Source organism: Phyllopteryx taeniolatus, chromosome 5 (genome assembly GCF_024500385.1).
Source record: "Phyllopteryx taeniolatus isolate TA_2022b chromosome 5, UOR_Ptae_1.2, whole genome shotgun sequence".
Classification (NCBI taxonomy): Eukaryota; Metazoa; Chordata; class Actinopteri; order Syngnathiformes; family Syngnathidae; genus Phyllopteryx; species Phyllopteryx taeniolatus.
The window spans coordinates 5,684,420-5,701,710 of NC_084506.1; the positions used below are offsets into that span (position 1 = coordinate 5,684,420).

The following is a 17,291-nucleotide window of genomic DNA, read 5'->3' on the forward strand; positions in this document are numbered from 1 at the left end:
GTCACCAACATAGACTGGACAATTTATTAGGTACACTTGCAAAATCTAAATCTCTCAGGTGTTTTCATTTGTGACTTTTTTTTTTTTCTTCTTCAAAATACCGCAAATATGAAGAATACACCCTATTGATTCTCTTGCTGAAATGCACCCGTTTGAGAGCGGTGGCCCTGCGTTATGCAGGTGACCGGACACCCCGCCCCGTTTACTGCTGGGCCAATGGCAAGTCTGAATTTTGTTAGCGTGATGACCTGAGGCGGATCCTGGGCTTTGCGACTAGAGTGGCTTCTATATGTGGGCAAAAGAAGCATTTTTAATCATGGAGGCAGCAGTTCATCTACTACACTGTGTTTATGTGGCGCCTGGACAAATGACCAAATCTTCCCCCCCCCCACCACCACCATGTCAACAACTTCACAGAGCAATCAAGTATGTGCCACTCATCAATAGCTAACAGTAATTTGTACATCCAACAAAACTCAATGCAGCTCTGCTTACCTACGTTTAAATGTGTTACATGGATGTGGGAGGGGTAAAACTATATGCCAAAAAAAAAAACATTTTTTACATGATCTCTTTATACCGCGGACTTTCTCCCAATGGGGGTGCGTCTGGAACGGGGATTTACTGAATGCCATTCTATCTTCCATTGTGAGTAAATCTACACCGAGCATTTATTTGGTTCTCAAAAGTCCTCATACAAAGACTCCTTGGAGCGTAGTCTGTGCTTTTGTGAGGCGTGTCCAGTCCCTCTGTCAACTTGTGCTCTCACATCACGCTTACCGGTTGATACGGCAGCTCCGCCAAGGTGTAAGCATGAAGAAAGTGTACAGTCTGGTGAAATCGACCAAAGCCAAGGACCAGGATTCCGTACAGTCCGTCCGCTTAGAGGTAGCACTTGCTTTTTTTTGTGTGTCTCCTGAGAGGCGTCACCTATGAAATTAAAGCAACTAAAATCATTCTTTTTACATTTTCTGGATGAGTCTGTGCGCTAATGACAGTGTAGAGATTGTTTTCAGGCTTCTAAAATCCAGATAATAACACGGTTTCTGTCTTTGAACTTTTTCCCTTGCCGGCTTGAACTTGAAAAGCAATTTCTCAGCTCTTGAAATGTGATCATCAGATTCACCTACACGCTTGCTGGGCAGCTTGTGTTAAATATTAAGCTCCTCAACTTAAGTGCTGCCAAATAGAAGAAAACAGAAAGTGCATTCGCGCAAATGGTTCACCTGTAATCATTACCAAGGAAAAAGCTGCACCGGCTTCCCTTCATTGGTGTTATTAGATGGAAATTAGTTGCTTTTCAACCAAATTATGACTTATTTTGTGACAATATTGCACGATTCAGTTCATTTTCTTATTGTATTTTATTGTATTGCAACTGGCTCAGTCATTAAAATGACTTTGACTATGCAGATTATAATGGCGTCTTTTTCGAAAGCACAAACACGTTTTCTGTGACAAAGAACGCAATCTCAGAAAAACAAATTCACAGGAGAAAGCACTGATAGAAACGGTTTGGCATGTGATGATTTTTTTTTTGTCCTTTCTTGTGTTTGCAGTCTGGCGGTCACGTTTTAAAAATCGGTATGTGGTAAAATGCATGCTCTTTTACGTTTAAATCTGGGGATGAACTTGGCCACTGTGAAACCGTTGACTTGCTTGGTTTAAAAGGAAAAGGTGCTGTCTTTGAAGAATTTTTGTTGCAACTGAATGTATGTAAAAATCGCTTAGCGATAATTGGGCCCGGTTCCTTCCGATCAAAGTTATAAAAGGCCCGATGTAAGGATTTTAGTACAGTATAGTGGACTATATAGTCAAATTAAAAAATTGCTTTTTGTCTTTTTACATCATTGCTGTCGCATAATTTCAGCATGCCAGATCAACGTGAGCTGGTTCACCTTCCGTAATAAATATTGAAAAAAAATATATATTATAATATCCACTGTTGTTTGAAGGAAATAAAAACTCCTCTTCATATTGTCTGGTTTTGTGCCTAGGCCAAAGCCATGTCTAATATAGAAATATTGCTTTGCCGCCATCTTGTGGCACATGCATGTACACAGTCATTTTAAGCTTGCATTTTTTTGTGTTTGAATATATTTACAATACTTAAAAAAGTATGTTTTAACACATTTACATTACATTTAATAAGATTAAATGTGTTTTAAGCGTGTGGGAGAGGTAAAAGTATTTGAAAATTTAAAAAATGATATGGTCTCGCTAATTCACCTATTGCGGATGGGTCTGAAATGTACTGTATCCCCCTCGAATAAACGGGGTTTCACTGTAAGAGTAGTTCAGGTGAACGTGTAATGTTGTTGTTGTTTATGGTCCCGCAGAAAATACTGTTGACGGAGCAGAAACAAGAATTCAACAAGCGTCCCATCAAGGCCGTCCCGCACTCACGGCCTCGCTCCATCTCGCAGTCGTCCGCCGAGAGTTACAGTTCAGGTGCGGGAACCAACATTTCAAATATCGTCATATGTTTTCCTCAAACACTTTCTCGAGACTGGCTAATCCAGGGTGGTCCAATATTTTTCAACTGAGGGCCACATAAAAACCTAAATGTGAAGAGGGCCCTTTCATTATTATTTTTTTACATTTGGTTGATTTAACACACCAAAGCTAATCCACTGTAGGAGCGTACTTGTGTGTGGGTGATTTTATTTAAATTAACCAGACCTTGACATACAGTAGGGCCCAAATCACCAAAATAGCACCTTGTTCTGAATACCATGGATTTACATACATCTATTAGTACAGGACAAGCTACAGTTAAAGACGTCACATCACATATTGTTGTCGTTGTCATACCACTCCTTTTGGCTTGCTAACGGCCAAAAGTACATTAAGAAAACCGTACAAGTCATTTTCTCCATTCTTTCTTACCCAACCGTCTTAACTCAGTACAATTTAGTTTGTTAAAACAATAAGACTGTAAGTAAATTAGAAAATAATGATAATGTAACGGACGAATCATAGGAAGCGGGGTGGAAAGCCCAGCGGACATGCTAATATTTAGCTAACTAGCACCTAGTTGTCTAGCTGCTGTCGTTCTAGCTTATTCTAGAAATGCAGCTGGGTAGTTTGCTGGTTAGAAAGCCAGTTAACATGAAGTAGCCGGCAAACTTTTGAATTAGCCAACTATTTAAAATACAATTGACGCTGTAGAAACTCAACATTTCAGTCAAACATTTGAATCTATATCTATTTATCTAGCTAGCTAAAGGAAAATGGCTCTCGAATGAATGCTGTAATTCTTCACGCTAGTCACATCTTGATTGTTTCATTTGGAATCCACGTTGTTGTGTAAAAATTTGAACTTACTTTATGTGGACCTAACTTTACTGTGTTGTATAGTGGGCAGTACCAGCTCCGAGGATGAAACGTCTCCGAGAAACAAGGTCGAGAAGACGTCCTTTTGTGTTAAAAACATCAAACAGGCTGATTTTGGACGTCGCGAAATCTGCATTGCAGAGCAAGGTGAGGAGAAGCGCACACACGTGCACTCTCAAAATTCATGTTTTGCACTTCACGATGCCGGTGGTCTGCGCTCAGAGATGCCTGCTCTGATGGTCCTGAGGAAGAAAGTGGGAGCGGAGAAACCTCTGGCGGGAGCCAAAGTGGTTGGCTGCACACACATCACTGCGCAGACGGCGGTAAGCACCCTCGCCCAACTGTTATTGAGCCAAGGCACAGTAGGGAAAAAAAAAACAAACAAAAAAAAAACAAGCTAAGCTCAAGGTACCACTGTACAAACGGAGTTACGAGCTTGACACAGAACGAATGAAACTCTTATGTCGAGGTGGCGCTAACGAAGCCATAGGGTTTCATCTATCGAATGTCCGCTAGCTTGATGCTAACATGTAATCCGAAACGCCATAGATGGGCTAATGGAAATGAACATAGCTCGTACTGTAATTATAAACCTTCAAAAAAAAATGCTACTTTAAAGTCCCAGTAAAGTGGCCCAAAAAAATGTCTTGTAAATTTGAGACACCACAGAGAAGGGTGTTTTTAAAAAGCCTGCCTCGTTTGAATGAATACAATAATCACCATATATGTCAAATAAGGCTCTGAAATCATGAAAACTAAGGTCCACCCTTGAGCTGCAGGGATCCGGGCGTGTCCGTTGAAGGCGCTGGAGACGAGCCCTTCACGTGCCAATCAAATACGCTGCGTGCTCAAGTGTCTGTAGTCAACTACTGGATCAATAACGTTCCACTGTGGCGATGGTTAATTAACAGTTAACTTTCCCGTCTTTCTGTTATGTGCGGCGAGCTACTGTTTACAGAACAACTCAGAGCGAGGTGCTGACGTATTGGACGCCCGCCACGTTCGAGCGAGCTCCTCATTAGCTCGCGGGCTAGCGAACATAATAAACAGTTAAGTTCCCCTTAAGTGTTTTTGTTGTGTGGATCTACGCGTGGAGCTAGGCTGCGGAGTATTAGACGGAGCCAATGCCAGTCCACGAGCCCAATAGCGACTAATACGTACTAGCCTAACAACCAGTAAAAAGAGCTGTCCAACTCGCCCGTCACAAAAGAGACATTAGCTCGAAAAACAAAAACACTTCAGGGAAAATGCATTTTTCAGGTTGCAGGCATAGCTTGGTGGCTCGATTTAGTTGCACTAGAAACAGGCCAAGCTATTATTACTAAGTAGTGCGCAATTCCAGCAAATAACCATAGACGGTGCTCGTTAGTTATATAGTGGCGGAGGGCCTCACGCCAGAAACTACAGGCGTCGTATAGGCCCTCTTTCGTCACGGAGCTAGTTTTTAGCCCCACCACAAAAAACATTAACATTAACACAATAAAGACATGATAAGAGATCGAAAGAAAGCACCACTTAGCGTTCCGCTTCGATTCCAAAGACTTTGTGTGTGTGCGTGTGTGTGTGTTCCAGGTTCTTATTGAGACTTTGTCGGTGTTGGGAGCTCAGTGCCGCTGGGCCGCGTGCAACATCTTCTCCACCCAGAACGCCGTAGCGGCGGCTCTGGCCAAGGGAGGTGCAACACCATGCTAGAGGACTGTTTTTGTGTTGTTTCCCAGAACTTCCTGTCTTTCTCACACTATTTCCTGTTCTGAATGTCAACTCAGGTGCGTCTGTGTTTGCCTGGAGAGGGGAGTCAGAAGACGACTTCTGGTGGTGCATCGACCGCTGCGTCGGGGCTGACATCTGGCAACCCAATGTGGTACATGAGACACTTTTTACTGTACCTTTTTGAATTGTTGTACTGTACTTCGAAAATTCTTTGAAGCTCTTCCAATTGCAATAATAAAACAATAACAATAATACTGTTACAGTATATCCATCCATTTTCTGAGCCGCTTCTCCTCACACGGGTCGCGGGCGTACCGGAGCCTATCCCAGCTAGGCGGGCACGAGCAGAACATGCAAAATCCACACAGGCGAGGCCCGGGATTTGAACCCCTGTCCTCTGAACTGTGAGGCAAACGTGCTAACCAGTCTCTCACCCTGCCGCCTATTATTATTATTTATTATTATTATTTATTAGATTTGTATATTTATTTCTATATTTTTTAATAAAAACATTTAATCAAAATGAGTTTTTATAAAACTATATGTAATTCTGTTATTCTCACTTATATAAACTGTATTTTTAAAATAACGATGCTACTTATTCAAAAATGTTTATTTTTGAAAATATTCTTATAATTTATAATATACGTATATTTATAATGAATTTCAAATTTAGATATTTTATTCAGTTTAAAATTATTACACTTACTATAGTTAAATAAAAAATGTTATGTCCTTTTTTAAAAATCATTTTAGAACATGGCCTTACATTTAAATTGTATTATGTTATTATGTTATATTTAATTCATTTTATATCATTACTCTAAATATTTGAATGTAAAATGGTCATTATTTTTATCTCATGCAATATCTTTGTTAAATTTTATTTTATATTGCTACGTTATATTACGATACTATTATATACAAACGTTTTTTATTTTAATATATCAAATATTATTTCTTATTATTTCAGATTTCCTTGTTTTATCATACAAAATTCATAATTAATTATGATGAATTAATAATCATACAATAATTGATAACTCATAATTGTGCGTGATTATACTTTGTTGAAGCCTTCAATGCTATTTTTAACATTTCAATTGACCTTATTAACGTATTATACTTTCATCACGAGTGAATCTAAATTTCACGGCTTTCTACTGCCTCCTAGTGGCCATTGTTACGAAAATGTTATTTCGGTGGCATTCAGTCAGTTGAGGTTGCACAGCAATGTTGAAGCTTTATCACACTTATCGTTAGCGTAAAGGCAACAATATATCTCTTTTACTAGTATATCTTAAGCACAATAACCCATCTAAATGTTACATCACGGAATGCAAATTAAGCCGACCAAACACTTTGCATCTTTATTTTGACTGCCCGCTCTTTTGCTTGTTTTAGGCGGAGTTTGAGTGAAGTAGCAGAAACGTAAAATTAATGTCATATATGACATAGATGTGTCGAAATGCTAAGAAAATTACGAGTTCTAAAATCTTTGTGTCAGAAGTGGGATTCGAACCCACGCCTCCAGGGGAGACTGCGACCTGAACGCAGCGCCTTAGACCGCTCGGCCATCCTGACAGTGTTCCAACCTGAGATCATGTTTCAACAAGGTTTATTGTCAGTTTACTGTACAATGAAAATGAGATGACGCACTCACACAAGAGAAATAAATATTTAAAAAAAATAATAATTTGAAACTTGGACAAGATGCAGAAGTTCTATATTGCACACCTTGTTTCATAGCACCATTATACACCACTGAGGGCCCGTCAGGGGTCATGGCTGGTCCTTCAGAAAGGTAAAAAGTTCACTTATCACTGGGAATATGTTCCAGATTCACTCAACACAACACAGGTGAAAATCAGCGCGATAGAGAGAATATATTAGTAAACGCTTTATGAAGAGCGCCGGTCTCTTCTCTGTGGTCAGATTCTGGACGACGGCGGCGACCTGACCCACTGGATCTACAGGACGTACCCGAGCCTGTTCAAAAAGATACGAGGCGTCGTGGAAGAAAGCGTCACAGGAGTTTATCGGTTAGTTCACACGCAGTAAACCCCACGCTATTCTCCGGCCCCCACTAACTGACGCCCCCCTCTGAAAATTTTTAGAATTGCCTAAAATAATGCCGCGGTACCTTGATGTGTAAGTTTTGTTAGTCCCGTGACCGAGTCCGTGTTTTCGACAGCTTGTACCAGCTGGCCAAGGCGGGCAAGTTGTGCGTTCCTGCCATTAACGTCAACGACTCGGTGACCAAGCAAAAGTTCGACAACTTGTACTGTTGCAAGGAGTCCATACTGGATGGGTGAGCGGTCACGCACACAATCACACAACGACATAGACACGCACACACTTACACAGCTGACCGTGTTGCTTTCAGGTTGAAGAGAACCACAGATGTGATGTTTGGCGGCAAGCAGGTGCTGGTGTGCGGCTACGGTGAGGTCAGTAAACGTGCTGCTGTTCTCTCGGCCAGCGTTTCCCAACCTTTGCGAGCCAAGGCGCCTATTTTACATCAGGAAAAATTCTCGTCTCACTCTCCTCTCACTGTACGTCGCTGGCATAGATAGATGAACCAAGATATTTGACTCCCATTTAAATTCGTTCCATGACCACAATCGGAACTCAAATCATTTGTATCTCAAATCAACTTTCCCTATTGCAATGAATGGAAATGCCATTAATCTGTTCCAGCCCACCAAGGGGCAGTAAAAAATATTGCTTTTGAAATTTGTTTTGTAAATGTTGTTTTTTTAAAGAAAAATAGCACTTTTACAGTAATTACTTCAGAAAAGAAACACAATAACATAATCAAGTTAAATGTAAAGAATTACAGTTTTTGCAACATTTGGACTTCATTGAAATCGAATCTGAAGACGTTTTAGCATTTTTTCACTTCCCTTTACATTTGTCTTTTACTTTTTCATGTCTACGATTGTATGCTTTAATTCAATGGACTTCATCCACTTCTTCTCAGCACTTACTTTTTTAGGACCCATGGTTCGACAAAAGAAATTTGGCAAAACACCTGCTCAAAAAAAAAAAAAAGTTCAAATGCGAGCACAAAACCCAACAAATACTGTCAAACTTTCACTCCGAGGTAGCCAATGTGAATTGATGTTGGATGGATTTTGAGCAGTTGGTGTTTCTCAAGCTCATTCATGAATCACTTTTTTTACTTGCAAAAAAAAAAAAGTCCTAACTTGACCGTCAATTTGGCGAAACTGGATAATATCCCGCAGCATGTCGGATGATCTCTGATGGCACGCTGGTTGGGAATGACAGTACTCGGCCCCCGGCTTTATACGTCAGGTAGCATTGAGAATCCGTAAGGTTCTTGCTCCAGGTTGGCAAAGGTTGCTGCGCCGCCCTGAAAGCGTTGGGTGCTATCGTGTACGTGACAGAAGTGGACCCCATCTGTGCCCTCCAGGCCTGGTACGCTAAGCTATGAACACGGGCATGTTTAAAACCAGAAACATATCCTGAATGAATCGGACGCCTCTGCCACGTTTTTTATAGCATGGGCGGCTTCAGAGTAATCCAGCTGAGTGAGGTGGTCCGGCTGGTTGATGTGGTCATCACCTGCACAGGTACACGCGTGCACCGAGGTCACATAGACACGAAACTGTCCTGCGTCACAGCCAGATGTGACAAAAGTACTCACACTCTCTACTTGAGTAGAAGTACATATACTTGTCGAAAAAAGTTACCCTGGTAAAAGTAGAAATCCTGATTCAAGCATGAACATACAGACTCTGAAAATGTACTAAAGTACAAAACGTTTCCGGGGATCCAAAAGGCCGCATACCCAGGTGTCCGATTGTTATGCCAACACATAGCTTTGAAAGGGACGGTTTTGACCACGAGTTAGGACAGGCTTTGTAATGCTTCACATAGACTTAATACATCCATCCATCCATCCATCCGTTCTGTGAACCGCTTCTCCTCACTAGGGTCAGTGCGCAACAACAAACTCGATTGTTTTGCCACGCAGGTAATAAACACGTGGTGGGCCGGGAACATCTGGACAGGATGAAGAACGGCTGCATCGTCTGCAACATGGGACACTCCAACACAGAGATAGATTTGGTAAAATATTTGGCCGGGAGGCGCGGTACACCCTGGACTGGACTGTGAGGACGAATTTGAAATCTGATCGGTTAAAGAAATAGTCCCATTGCTAATATAGTTTAAGTGACAACAGGCAGCACTACTAATTGTGAAGGCCATGGGTAGATTCGATTGGCATGGCAACACAGACGCTGGAAACTGATTGGACCAAAAAAATAAATAAATAAAAATAACATCTTAACGTCCACTTAGTGGAAGAAGTTCAGGCAAGAGAAATGCTACAAAATGAAGAAAATAGACTGTTGGGAATGAATTAATTACATTTAAAGGAATACATTTGATCATTTCGGTTTTAAATGAATGTCAGTGCTTCTTCTCGTGTTTCAGCCAAACGACATTATTACATTGCATCATTATTGACATTTGTGAAAATTACAAGTTGTCGTCGTTATTGTTGGTCAGGCGAGTCTGCGTAGTGCCGAGCTGCGGTGGGAGCGCGTGAGGCCTCGGGTGGACCACATCGTATGGCCAGATGGAAGGAGGATCGTCCTGCTAGCTGAGGTGATGCCGCTACTTTTATTATATAACAGCTATGAATATCGCTGGCGTCGGGCCGAAACTTGTCAAAATATGCAAAATTAAGTTTTTTTTCCACAGATCTACACTACTGGTCAGTCCCCATGTATGTGTGATATTCTTACAAATTATTGACCAAGGGTGACTTGGGGTCGATAATAGTGTAGTTTGTCCTAAATAAAGCAGGAAAACTCATTGAGTTTCCTGGTTTACGCGGGTCTACCGCACTGCATTAATTAGTCTGCCGTCTGATTGGATGTTGAAAATGTGGATTGTTTAAACTGACCAATGACCAACGGTGTTTGTTGTCTTACTCCCAGGGCGGTTTGCTGAATCTGAGCTGCTCCACTGTTCCCCCCTTTGTCCTCTCCGTCACTGCCACCACTCAGGTGTGTGACCTGCACACACACAGTTTTCTTTATGGTGTGGACAAAAGTATTGGGACACGTATCGTTCATGGTGAGGGTCTAAGATTTCGACTGTAACTCCGGGTTGATTAAAGCAGTTGATAGTATGCATTCTTTTCTTAACAATTTAAAACTGTTTCCAGGTGTCATCACTACGAGCAAGAATTTTTTTTTATAATAATAAATAAAAATAAGTGCCCACAACGTAAATAAAATCATTTTAATTTGTGGAGACGGCAGTTAATGCACAATACAGCACATTTAAACGTATTCAAACACACTTATTAAAACATACTTTCTAAAGCATTCTCAGCAGCTTTTCTCACACCTGCTGTCAGGAAATGGGATACTATCGCATGACATCACTCTGAGTCGCCCGCACAGATCTGAAAGCAAGAGGCGAAGTGTTCTTGCTTCAAGCTGTTTGCCACTCCCAGTTGAAGTTTGCTGTAAAACTGACAAAACAAGACTATTAAACATTCTATATTTCAATACCAATATGTTCAACCAAACCATATACAGCGGTGCCTTGAGATACGAGTGACCCGACGTACGAGTTTTTTTTCCAGATACGAGCGCTTTGTGGCGGCCGTCACTCAATTCACGTCACGTCAGCAACACTTTAACAAATGGTGAACATTTCATCAAAAAAAGAGAGGTTTCAGGCTGTTTACTGCCACTCCCAGTTGAATTTTTGGGTCTAACTAAGAGCAAAATAAAGATAATTACAAGTTATTCACAGGCAAATATTCCTCGTCCTTGACAAAAAAAAATTACTAATATTACAGCAACTTACTGAGTGCTGTAACAGCAGCAACAGCAGCAGCAGGAGAAGAAGAAGAAGAAGAAGAAGTTTATTCTTCTTCGTTTGTCTGCATGACTATACTATTCAATAGCGCCTCCTGGTGGCCAAGGCGGGCACACCAGAAGGCGCAGCACACTGATGGATGAAACATTAGATAATGGCTCACCAACCTTTCTGAAACTGAGAGCTACTTTTTGGACTATTTTATCACCCTGTGTTTTTATAAAGTACAATATTATAGAGTGCTAGTTTTCCTTATGAAAAAACAAAAACAATATTTTCTTTTCTGGGGGGGGGAGACGGGGAGGCTCGAACTGATTATATTTATAATTAATTTCAGCGGTCAAAGATGATTAGAGATAACAATGTTTTGAGTTAAGAGCTTCGACACAGGACAAATTAAACGCGTATCTCAACACTAAAAGACAAGTATGTTATGTTGTCTTTTTGTTATGATCAAAAAAATTATGGTTTTATTCTCTCTTAATAGTATAGTTTGATTATGTATCCTGTATTATATTGTCTTGTAGATGTATTTTACTGCTTTTTTACATCATGGCCAGGGGACTACAGATGAAAACTAGCCTTCTGGGTAATTCTGGCTTTTTTAACCATGTGTACTTCATGTGTTTTATGAAATTGCATTGTCCCCTTTCAAAAATAAACTGATAAAAAAAAAAAAAAAAAAAAAAAAAGGTGCCACTGTAATTTTGTCTTATGAATGTCAGCTAGCTTAATGCTAACATATAATGCAAAATGCCATAGACAGGCTAATGGGAATTACCGTTTGCAGAAGTATTAAACTTATTAACTAACATTCCTGTGTTCGTATGTCCCAAATGTTTGTAAGTTCAATTTTCGGAGGTAGTTTTACGTTGTAAATATCTGTGATATAGCGGTGGAATAATGACTGCCACTCAATTCTGGTCAGGCTCTGGCCCTCATAGAGCTGTACAACGCTCCAGACGGACGATACAAACAGGATGTATACCTGCTACCAAAGAAGATGGGCAAGTTCAATAACTATAATCGATAATCATTTGGACACCAAATCCCACAAATTTGGTATCTGAATATTTATCGTGACAGACGAATACGTGGCCAGTCTTCACCTTCCCGGCTTTGACGCTCACCTCACCGAGCTGACTGACGAGCAGACCAAATACTTGGGCATCAGCAAGCATGGACCCTTCAAGCCTAATTATTATAGGTGATATACATGCACAAACATTATATTTTTACGACATAGCATGGCTCACTAAAAGCTTTTTTTTTTTGATGCAGGTATTGACCTCCGGGACCCCGAAGACTTCCTGTTTATGTTATGTTATTATTCTGAATATTGAATTAAAACCAACTGTAAACACGGTTAACTATTCACTACTGACTTGTTTCGTCAAGTGGCACATTCGGATTTCACGCTGCACATTTAGCACAATGCACCCATGAAGAGATAACAATAAATAAGTTGGAAATATAAACTGTACACGTGGTTTCTCGGTGTTTTTCCTTGTCTACTTTTTCCCCACGAGAATGAAATGAGTTGCTTTCATTAGCTTTCACTATGGGAAGCCATTTGAGCATTTATTTGATATCAGTGATATCCATGTACTAGTACGCTCTTTGTCCTCACTAGTAAAATAATTCAGTGCGCTTGTAGAATGACCGTGTCTTACTAGTAACGTTTTTCCTACTACTTGTTCCACTTTTTGGCCCTCGAGCACAACATTTAACTGGCTAATAAGGATTGCGAATAAATGCTTCAACGGCCGTTTGGCGGATGTCACAGTGTAATCAGGCAACCTCCATTGTTGAATTGTGTCTGTCTGTGATAATCAACGCATAACAATACTGCACTATCCATCCATCCATTTTCTATTACCAGATTAGTCTAATCGCGAGTTCTCTGGCCCTAAATTACACGTAATGACCAACATTACAGGACGGTGTTAATAAAAATGTACACAAAGGTCATAAAACGGTCATCAGTGGTTTAGGCTGCATAGCCAATCAACTTCAATGTCGCCACTGTATAACCAGTGTGTGTGTGTGTGTGTGTGTGTGTGTGGCTAGTTGATAATCCATTGGTTAGTAAAGCACAATGACAGATGGTCACTAGTGATATATTCTCTTATAACCAGAATCCAGTGTGTGTGTGCGTGTGTGCACGCACGCGCGTGCGTGTCCTTGTCTCCTCCCAATCAGGGATTCTGCTTAAAGAGCTTTTGATGCACACACGCTAATCACTGCTAGCAGCTGTTCAAAATAAAACGTGTGACCTATCAACGACAGCGCACCTGGACGACGACCAGTAGGATTGCGTATTGCGACCGACGCTTTGCCTCCCGTGCTTGCCGTTGTCAACATACTTGGTCGCCGTCGAAGACACTTTTTCACACGGCGCACAAACCAATGTTCACCGAAGCTTTAGAGCATGTAGAGGGCATGTATACGTACAAACATTAGAGCGAGCACTAGCTTGCTAGGCTATGTAACGTTTTGTTGCCTGCTTGCGAGCCATATCGTATTAAATCCTTGAATGGACAGCCCAAAACATCATCTACTGAGCACCTGGTGACATTGCACATTTTTTTGATGTCCTCTTTTTGTTCTTTTTTTACCCAATATTGTTGCGGCGATCCATTGTTTGACAACAACTCGTTGTCCGTACGGTAACGGTTGTATCCGCCTCCCCGACAGTCTTTGATGATCCGGTGGTATCGGAATACATGTCGTGTAGTGTTGCCAGTGGCTGAACGAGATACGGCAAGATTTGATGGCAGTAGTCTGACATAGTGCAATTGTGAAAGATCAAATTTGTCTTGTAGTCTGATCCGGGCATAAATTAATTGACTGACTTTACCGACTGACTGACTAATTGAGTCAGGGACCGACCGATTGACTGACTTATTGAATGATTTGTGAGCGACTGACTAAGTGACTTACTGTATTGATTGGCTGACTGACCGACTGATTGAGTGAGTGACCAACTAACTGACTTTCTGACTGACTTGTCGATTGACTGGCTGACTCACCGACCGAGTTATGGAGCAATTGAGTGAGTGACTAACTAACTGACCGATTGACTGATTTATTTGACTGAGTTAGTGACATATTAACTCAGTGGCTGACTGATTTACTGAGTGAATGACTAATGTTTCCTTAGAAAGACATGCTAGTAGTGTCCTCCAGTAGTTGTCATGTTGTTCTGAGACTACAGGACACTCAGGAGAGGAATGGTAACCGTAAAGCCCTCACTGATGCACCATGTTGTCACTCACAAATCCTTGCGGGCACTCGCCTTTACCGTATGTCTTGGCCAATCGATGGTTTGTCCACAAAGGCAAAACTTCATGAAACTGTCGCAATCTCCCCGTCAGTTTTTTGGCAAGTCTAGAACCACCGGATCCTTCCAAGCCACCAGAGTGAGTTCTAACATTGCCAAACACCGCAAGAGAGCCACCGGGCCGTCCAGGCCCGTGCGACGGCACGGTTTCAGGTTGCATCCTCTCAGACACCCGGCGCCGGTCTCCACAGCAACAACAGCAAGCGATCTCTACAAAGGACGGTGCAATCGATCAGCCTCGCAGTTCATCATTCAACACCCGGGCTGAGGTCACTGGACCTCGATATCACCATCAGCGTGCGCGAAAAGAACACACACGCGCAGATGAATGTCCATCTTGTCCTATTTTGGCACCATACATGACTGCTCAAGCACAGACACAGAAAGCAAAAATGTGCTAGTGCCAAAATGGGCAAAGTAGATCAGATGCACTCGGTCGACCTCAGACGGCGGGATAGATAGATTCTCAAGGAGGTTCTGTCTCAACTCTGTTTATGGCCCGTTGGTAATTCACTGATAGTCTGCTAGCACAGTGAATATACCAGTGCCATACACAGAAGAGGAGGAGATACAAGTGCAGCATTTTACTGTCTAGTAACGAGTTAGGGTAAATATATCGGAGTAAAAGTTAGTCAAATGTTAACGTGAAACCGGAAATAAAGTGCAGATATGTGAAATATTGAAATATGTAGTTGTTGTGCTGGGAGGATCATTCCTGCCTCAGATTGATTCTGTCTGTGGGGAATGATGTGCTAAGTGATTTTCGAGATGCTCCGAATGGCTCCCAAAGCGGGGTCTCATCTTCCCGTTTCCGGCCCGAGATCAATGAAGTAAAAAGCTTGAGAGGAACAACGAGAGAGAGCGAGATGACATCTTTGCTTGCTATTTATGCTGAGTGATAATCACATTGTCTGCGAGGAAGCCGAGGACCACGACCACGATGATGACAATGGTGAGTCCTGGCGTCTTTGTAACTCTTCATCAAGAGAGGAATCAAATGTATTCAAGTCCTCCTAATCAAGGCTAGAGTGGGTGTTGAAATATTAAAAAAAAAAAATAAAAATAGATTGGCATCTTCACAGTTGTGCAGCAGAATAAATTGTCCCAAAAGTGTGAATGTAACGTGAATATGAATGGTACAGTATGTCTGTATGTGCCCTCTGATTGGCTGGCAAGCAGTCCAGGGTGTACCCAAAGTCAGCTGGGATAGGCTACTGCTCCCCCCGTGACCCTAAAAAATAGAAGCACTGTAGAAAATGGATGGATGGAAATTTGAAGTCATCTTAGGAGAAGGCAAATATGACAACATCGTTCGCTCAATGTTCTCCATTCTTACCTTCCTCAAATCCTCATCGCGATCCCACCAAAAAAAGTCAAGTGTCTTCACGTCGGAGTTGAAGAATGGAGCAGATGACTTGTGTGTGTGCTCCTGAGGATTTCCTCGTGAGGAAGCAATTAGCTGCTAAGCATCTTACGCCGGTGGAAGCAGAAGTAATCCACGCTAGCCCTTCTTCCTTCTGCTACTCCACTTGCCGTTCACCCTTTTTTTACGCGTCACGTTTCAATAGCGCTGCCGAAAACGCATTGCCTTCACTTTCAACATAATAAATATGTCAAAGGGCACCATGCGTCACTACCGTGGAAAGCCGCTTGAACGGTTATTGTCAGAGGTTTTGCAAAGGTTCAATGGCTCAGTTACGCTTTTTAACACAAAAGGAAATTGACTTTTGAATTGTTTCATCGATCAAATCTTGGACTTTTTCTGGAATATTCACTTATCTGGTTTCTCGTATGTCTCAATTGTGCACGTTTGTCATTAGGTCAACATGGTATCATATTTTTCACATCCTGGACACTTACAATGCAAAAAAAAAAAAAACATTTTGTTTACGATGTATTTACATTTCATCGTGTTTTGTTGTCAGTTACTTATTTGTGTAAAACGAAACAAAAAATAAAAATTTTTTATTCCGTTTTAATCCACTTTTTTGAGAGGTTGACGCATTCATTCAAAATTAAGAAAAGTCATCAAAATGTTATCAAATGTCATTCGTTATTTAACTAACTTTTAAAAAGTAATCCAAATAGTTACACGACTATTACATTTTCAACTTGTAATTGTAACCAACTACATTGACAAAGTAAGCTTCCCAATCAGTATGACAACTATATGTTACTAGTAAGACAAAACTACCTGTGGTTATTTTGGTTTTACTAGTAAATACAAGGAGGCTACTAGTGCATGTAACATGCCAACTAGTTGGGCCTTTTTTTTTTTACGTTAGTTATTTTTAGCTTAGTTCAATTTTTCGTTTATTCAGTATATAATTGATATCCATCTTAAGGTTGTTCTAAGGTTGTTGCTTTTACGAGTAAGACACAGTCACTCTACTAGTGTGCTGAATTATCAAACTAGTGATTACAAAGAGTGTACTAGTACACGGGCTACAAGTGGTATATCAAGGCTATGTAATAAATGCTCAAACAGCTTTCCTATTCCAATCAGTCTGGTCCACTAGTGCTATGTGAAGAAGAAAAAAAAAAGTAAATATTCAAACTGTGCATAATAGCACAGTGGATTAAAGTTTTTTTTTTTAATCCAGTACAGTACCTTTGTCAAAATCAGATTAGTTGTGTTTAACTTTCAAGTACAATACATTACATCTTTTAGAACTGGTTGTTTTTAAATTTTGAACTGAATTTGAATTGAATCATGAGTTGCACTACTCCCATCTCATAGCTTTTCTTCACGTTAGTTGCGTAAAACAAGCTTACCATCATCAGCGGGTGTGGCGTCCTGCTGCAGCCGGGCGACTGCGCTTCGTCCTCCCGCAAAGTCCCCCCCCCCTACCCCGACGCCGGGGCTCACTCACCTGCTGTCGGTGACTATCAGACAGATTGCGTGCGGCGTGGTGGAGGATTATTGAAAAAAAGAAGAAAAAAAGAACGGGTGCTTCACCCTGTAGAATAAGTGCGCTGCAGGTTTGCGTTACAAGCGCTCCAAAAGTTGTCGCCGAGAGCAAATCGTGGAGTC

General features: G+C 41.1%; 1 protein-coding gene and 1 non-coding gene across 4 annotated transcripts in view; one reads left to right on the forward strand and one right to left on the reverse strand.

Moving 5' to 3' along the window:
* LOC133478176 (S-adenosylhomocysteine hydrolase-like protein 1) overlaps window positions 1-12,397 on the forward strand; it is a 29,418-nt gene extending 17,021 nt beyond the window's left edge. For 2 of the 3 annotated variants that reach the window (XM_061773916.1, XM_061773917.1), the window contains 15 exons: window positions 2,340-2,451; window positions 3,361-3,483; window positions 3,559-3,659; window positions 4,909-5,011; window positions 5,103-5,197; window positions 6,982-7,088; window positions 7,241-7,357; window positions 7,433-7,496; window positions 8,399-8,487; window positions 8,572-8,642; window positions 9,047-9,141; window positions 9,586-9,684; window positions 10,020-10,088; window positions 11,843-11,921; window positions 12,001-12,125. In XM_061773916.1, the coding sequence (XP_061629900.1) occupies window positions 2,340-2,451; window positions 3,361-3,483; window positions 3,559-3,659; window positions 4,909-5,011; window positions 5,103-5,197; window positions 6,982-7,088; window positions 7,241-7,357; window positions 7,433-7,496; window positions 8,399-8,487; window positions 8,572-8,642; window positions 9,047-9,141; window positions 9,586-9,684; window positions 10,020-10,088; window positions 11,843-11,921; window positions 12,001-12,125 (1,449 nt within the window). Of the gene's footprint in view, window positions 1-2,339; window positions 2,452-3,360; window positions 3,484-3,558; window positions 3,660-4,908; window positions 5,012-5,102; window positions 5,198-6,981; window positions 7,089-7,240; window positions 7,358-7,432; window positions 7,497-8,398; window positions 8,488-8,571; window positions 8,643-9,046; window positions 9,142-9,585; window positions 9,685-10,019; window positions 10,089-11,842; window positions 11,922-12,000; window positions 12,126-12,195 lie in introns of those variants that run through there. The other variant, XM_061773915.1, reaches the window with a different exon arrangement.
* trnal-cag (transfer RNA leucine (anticodon CAG)) lies at window positions 6,548-6,630 on the reverse strand. The gene has a single exon. It is a non-coding gene; the product is annotated as a tRNA-Leu (tRNA).
* Window positions 12,398-17,291: the final 4,894 nt, after the last annotated feature.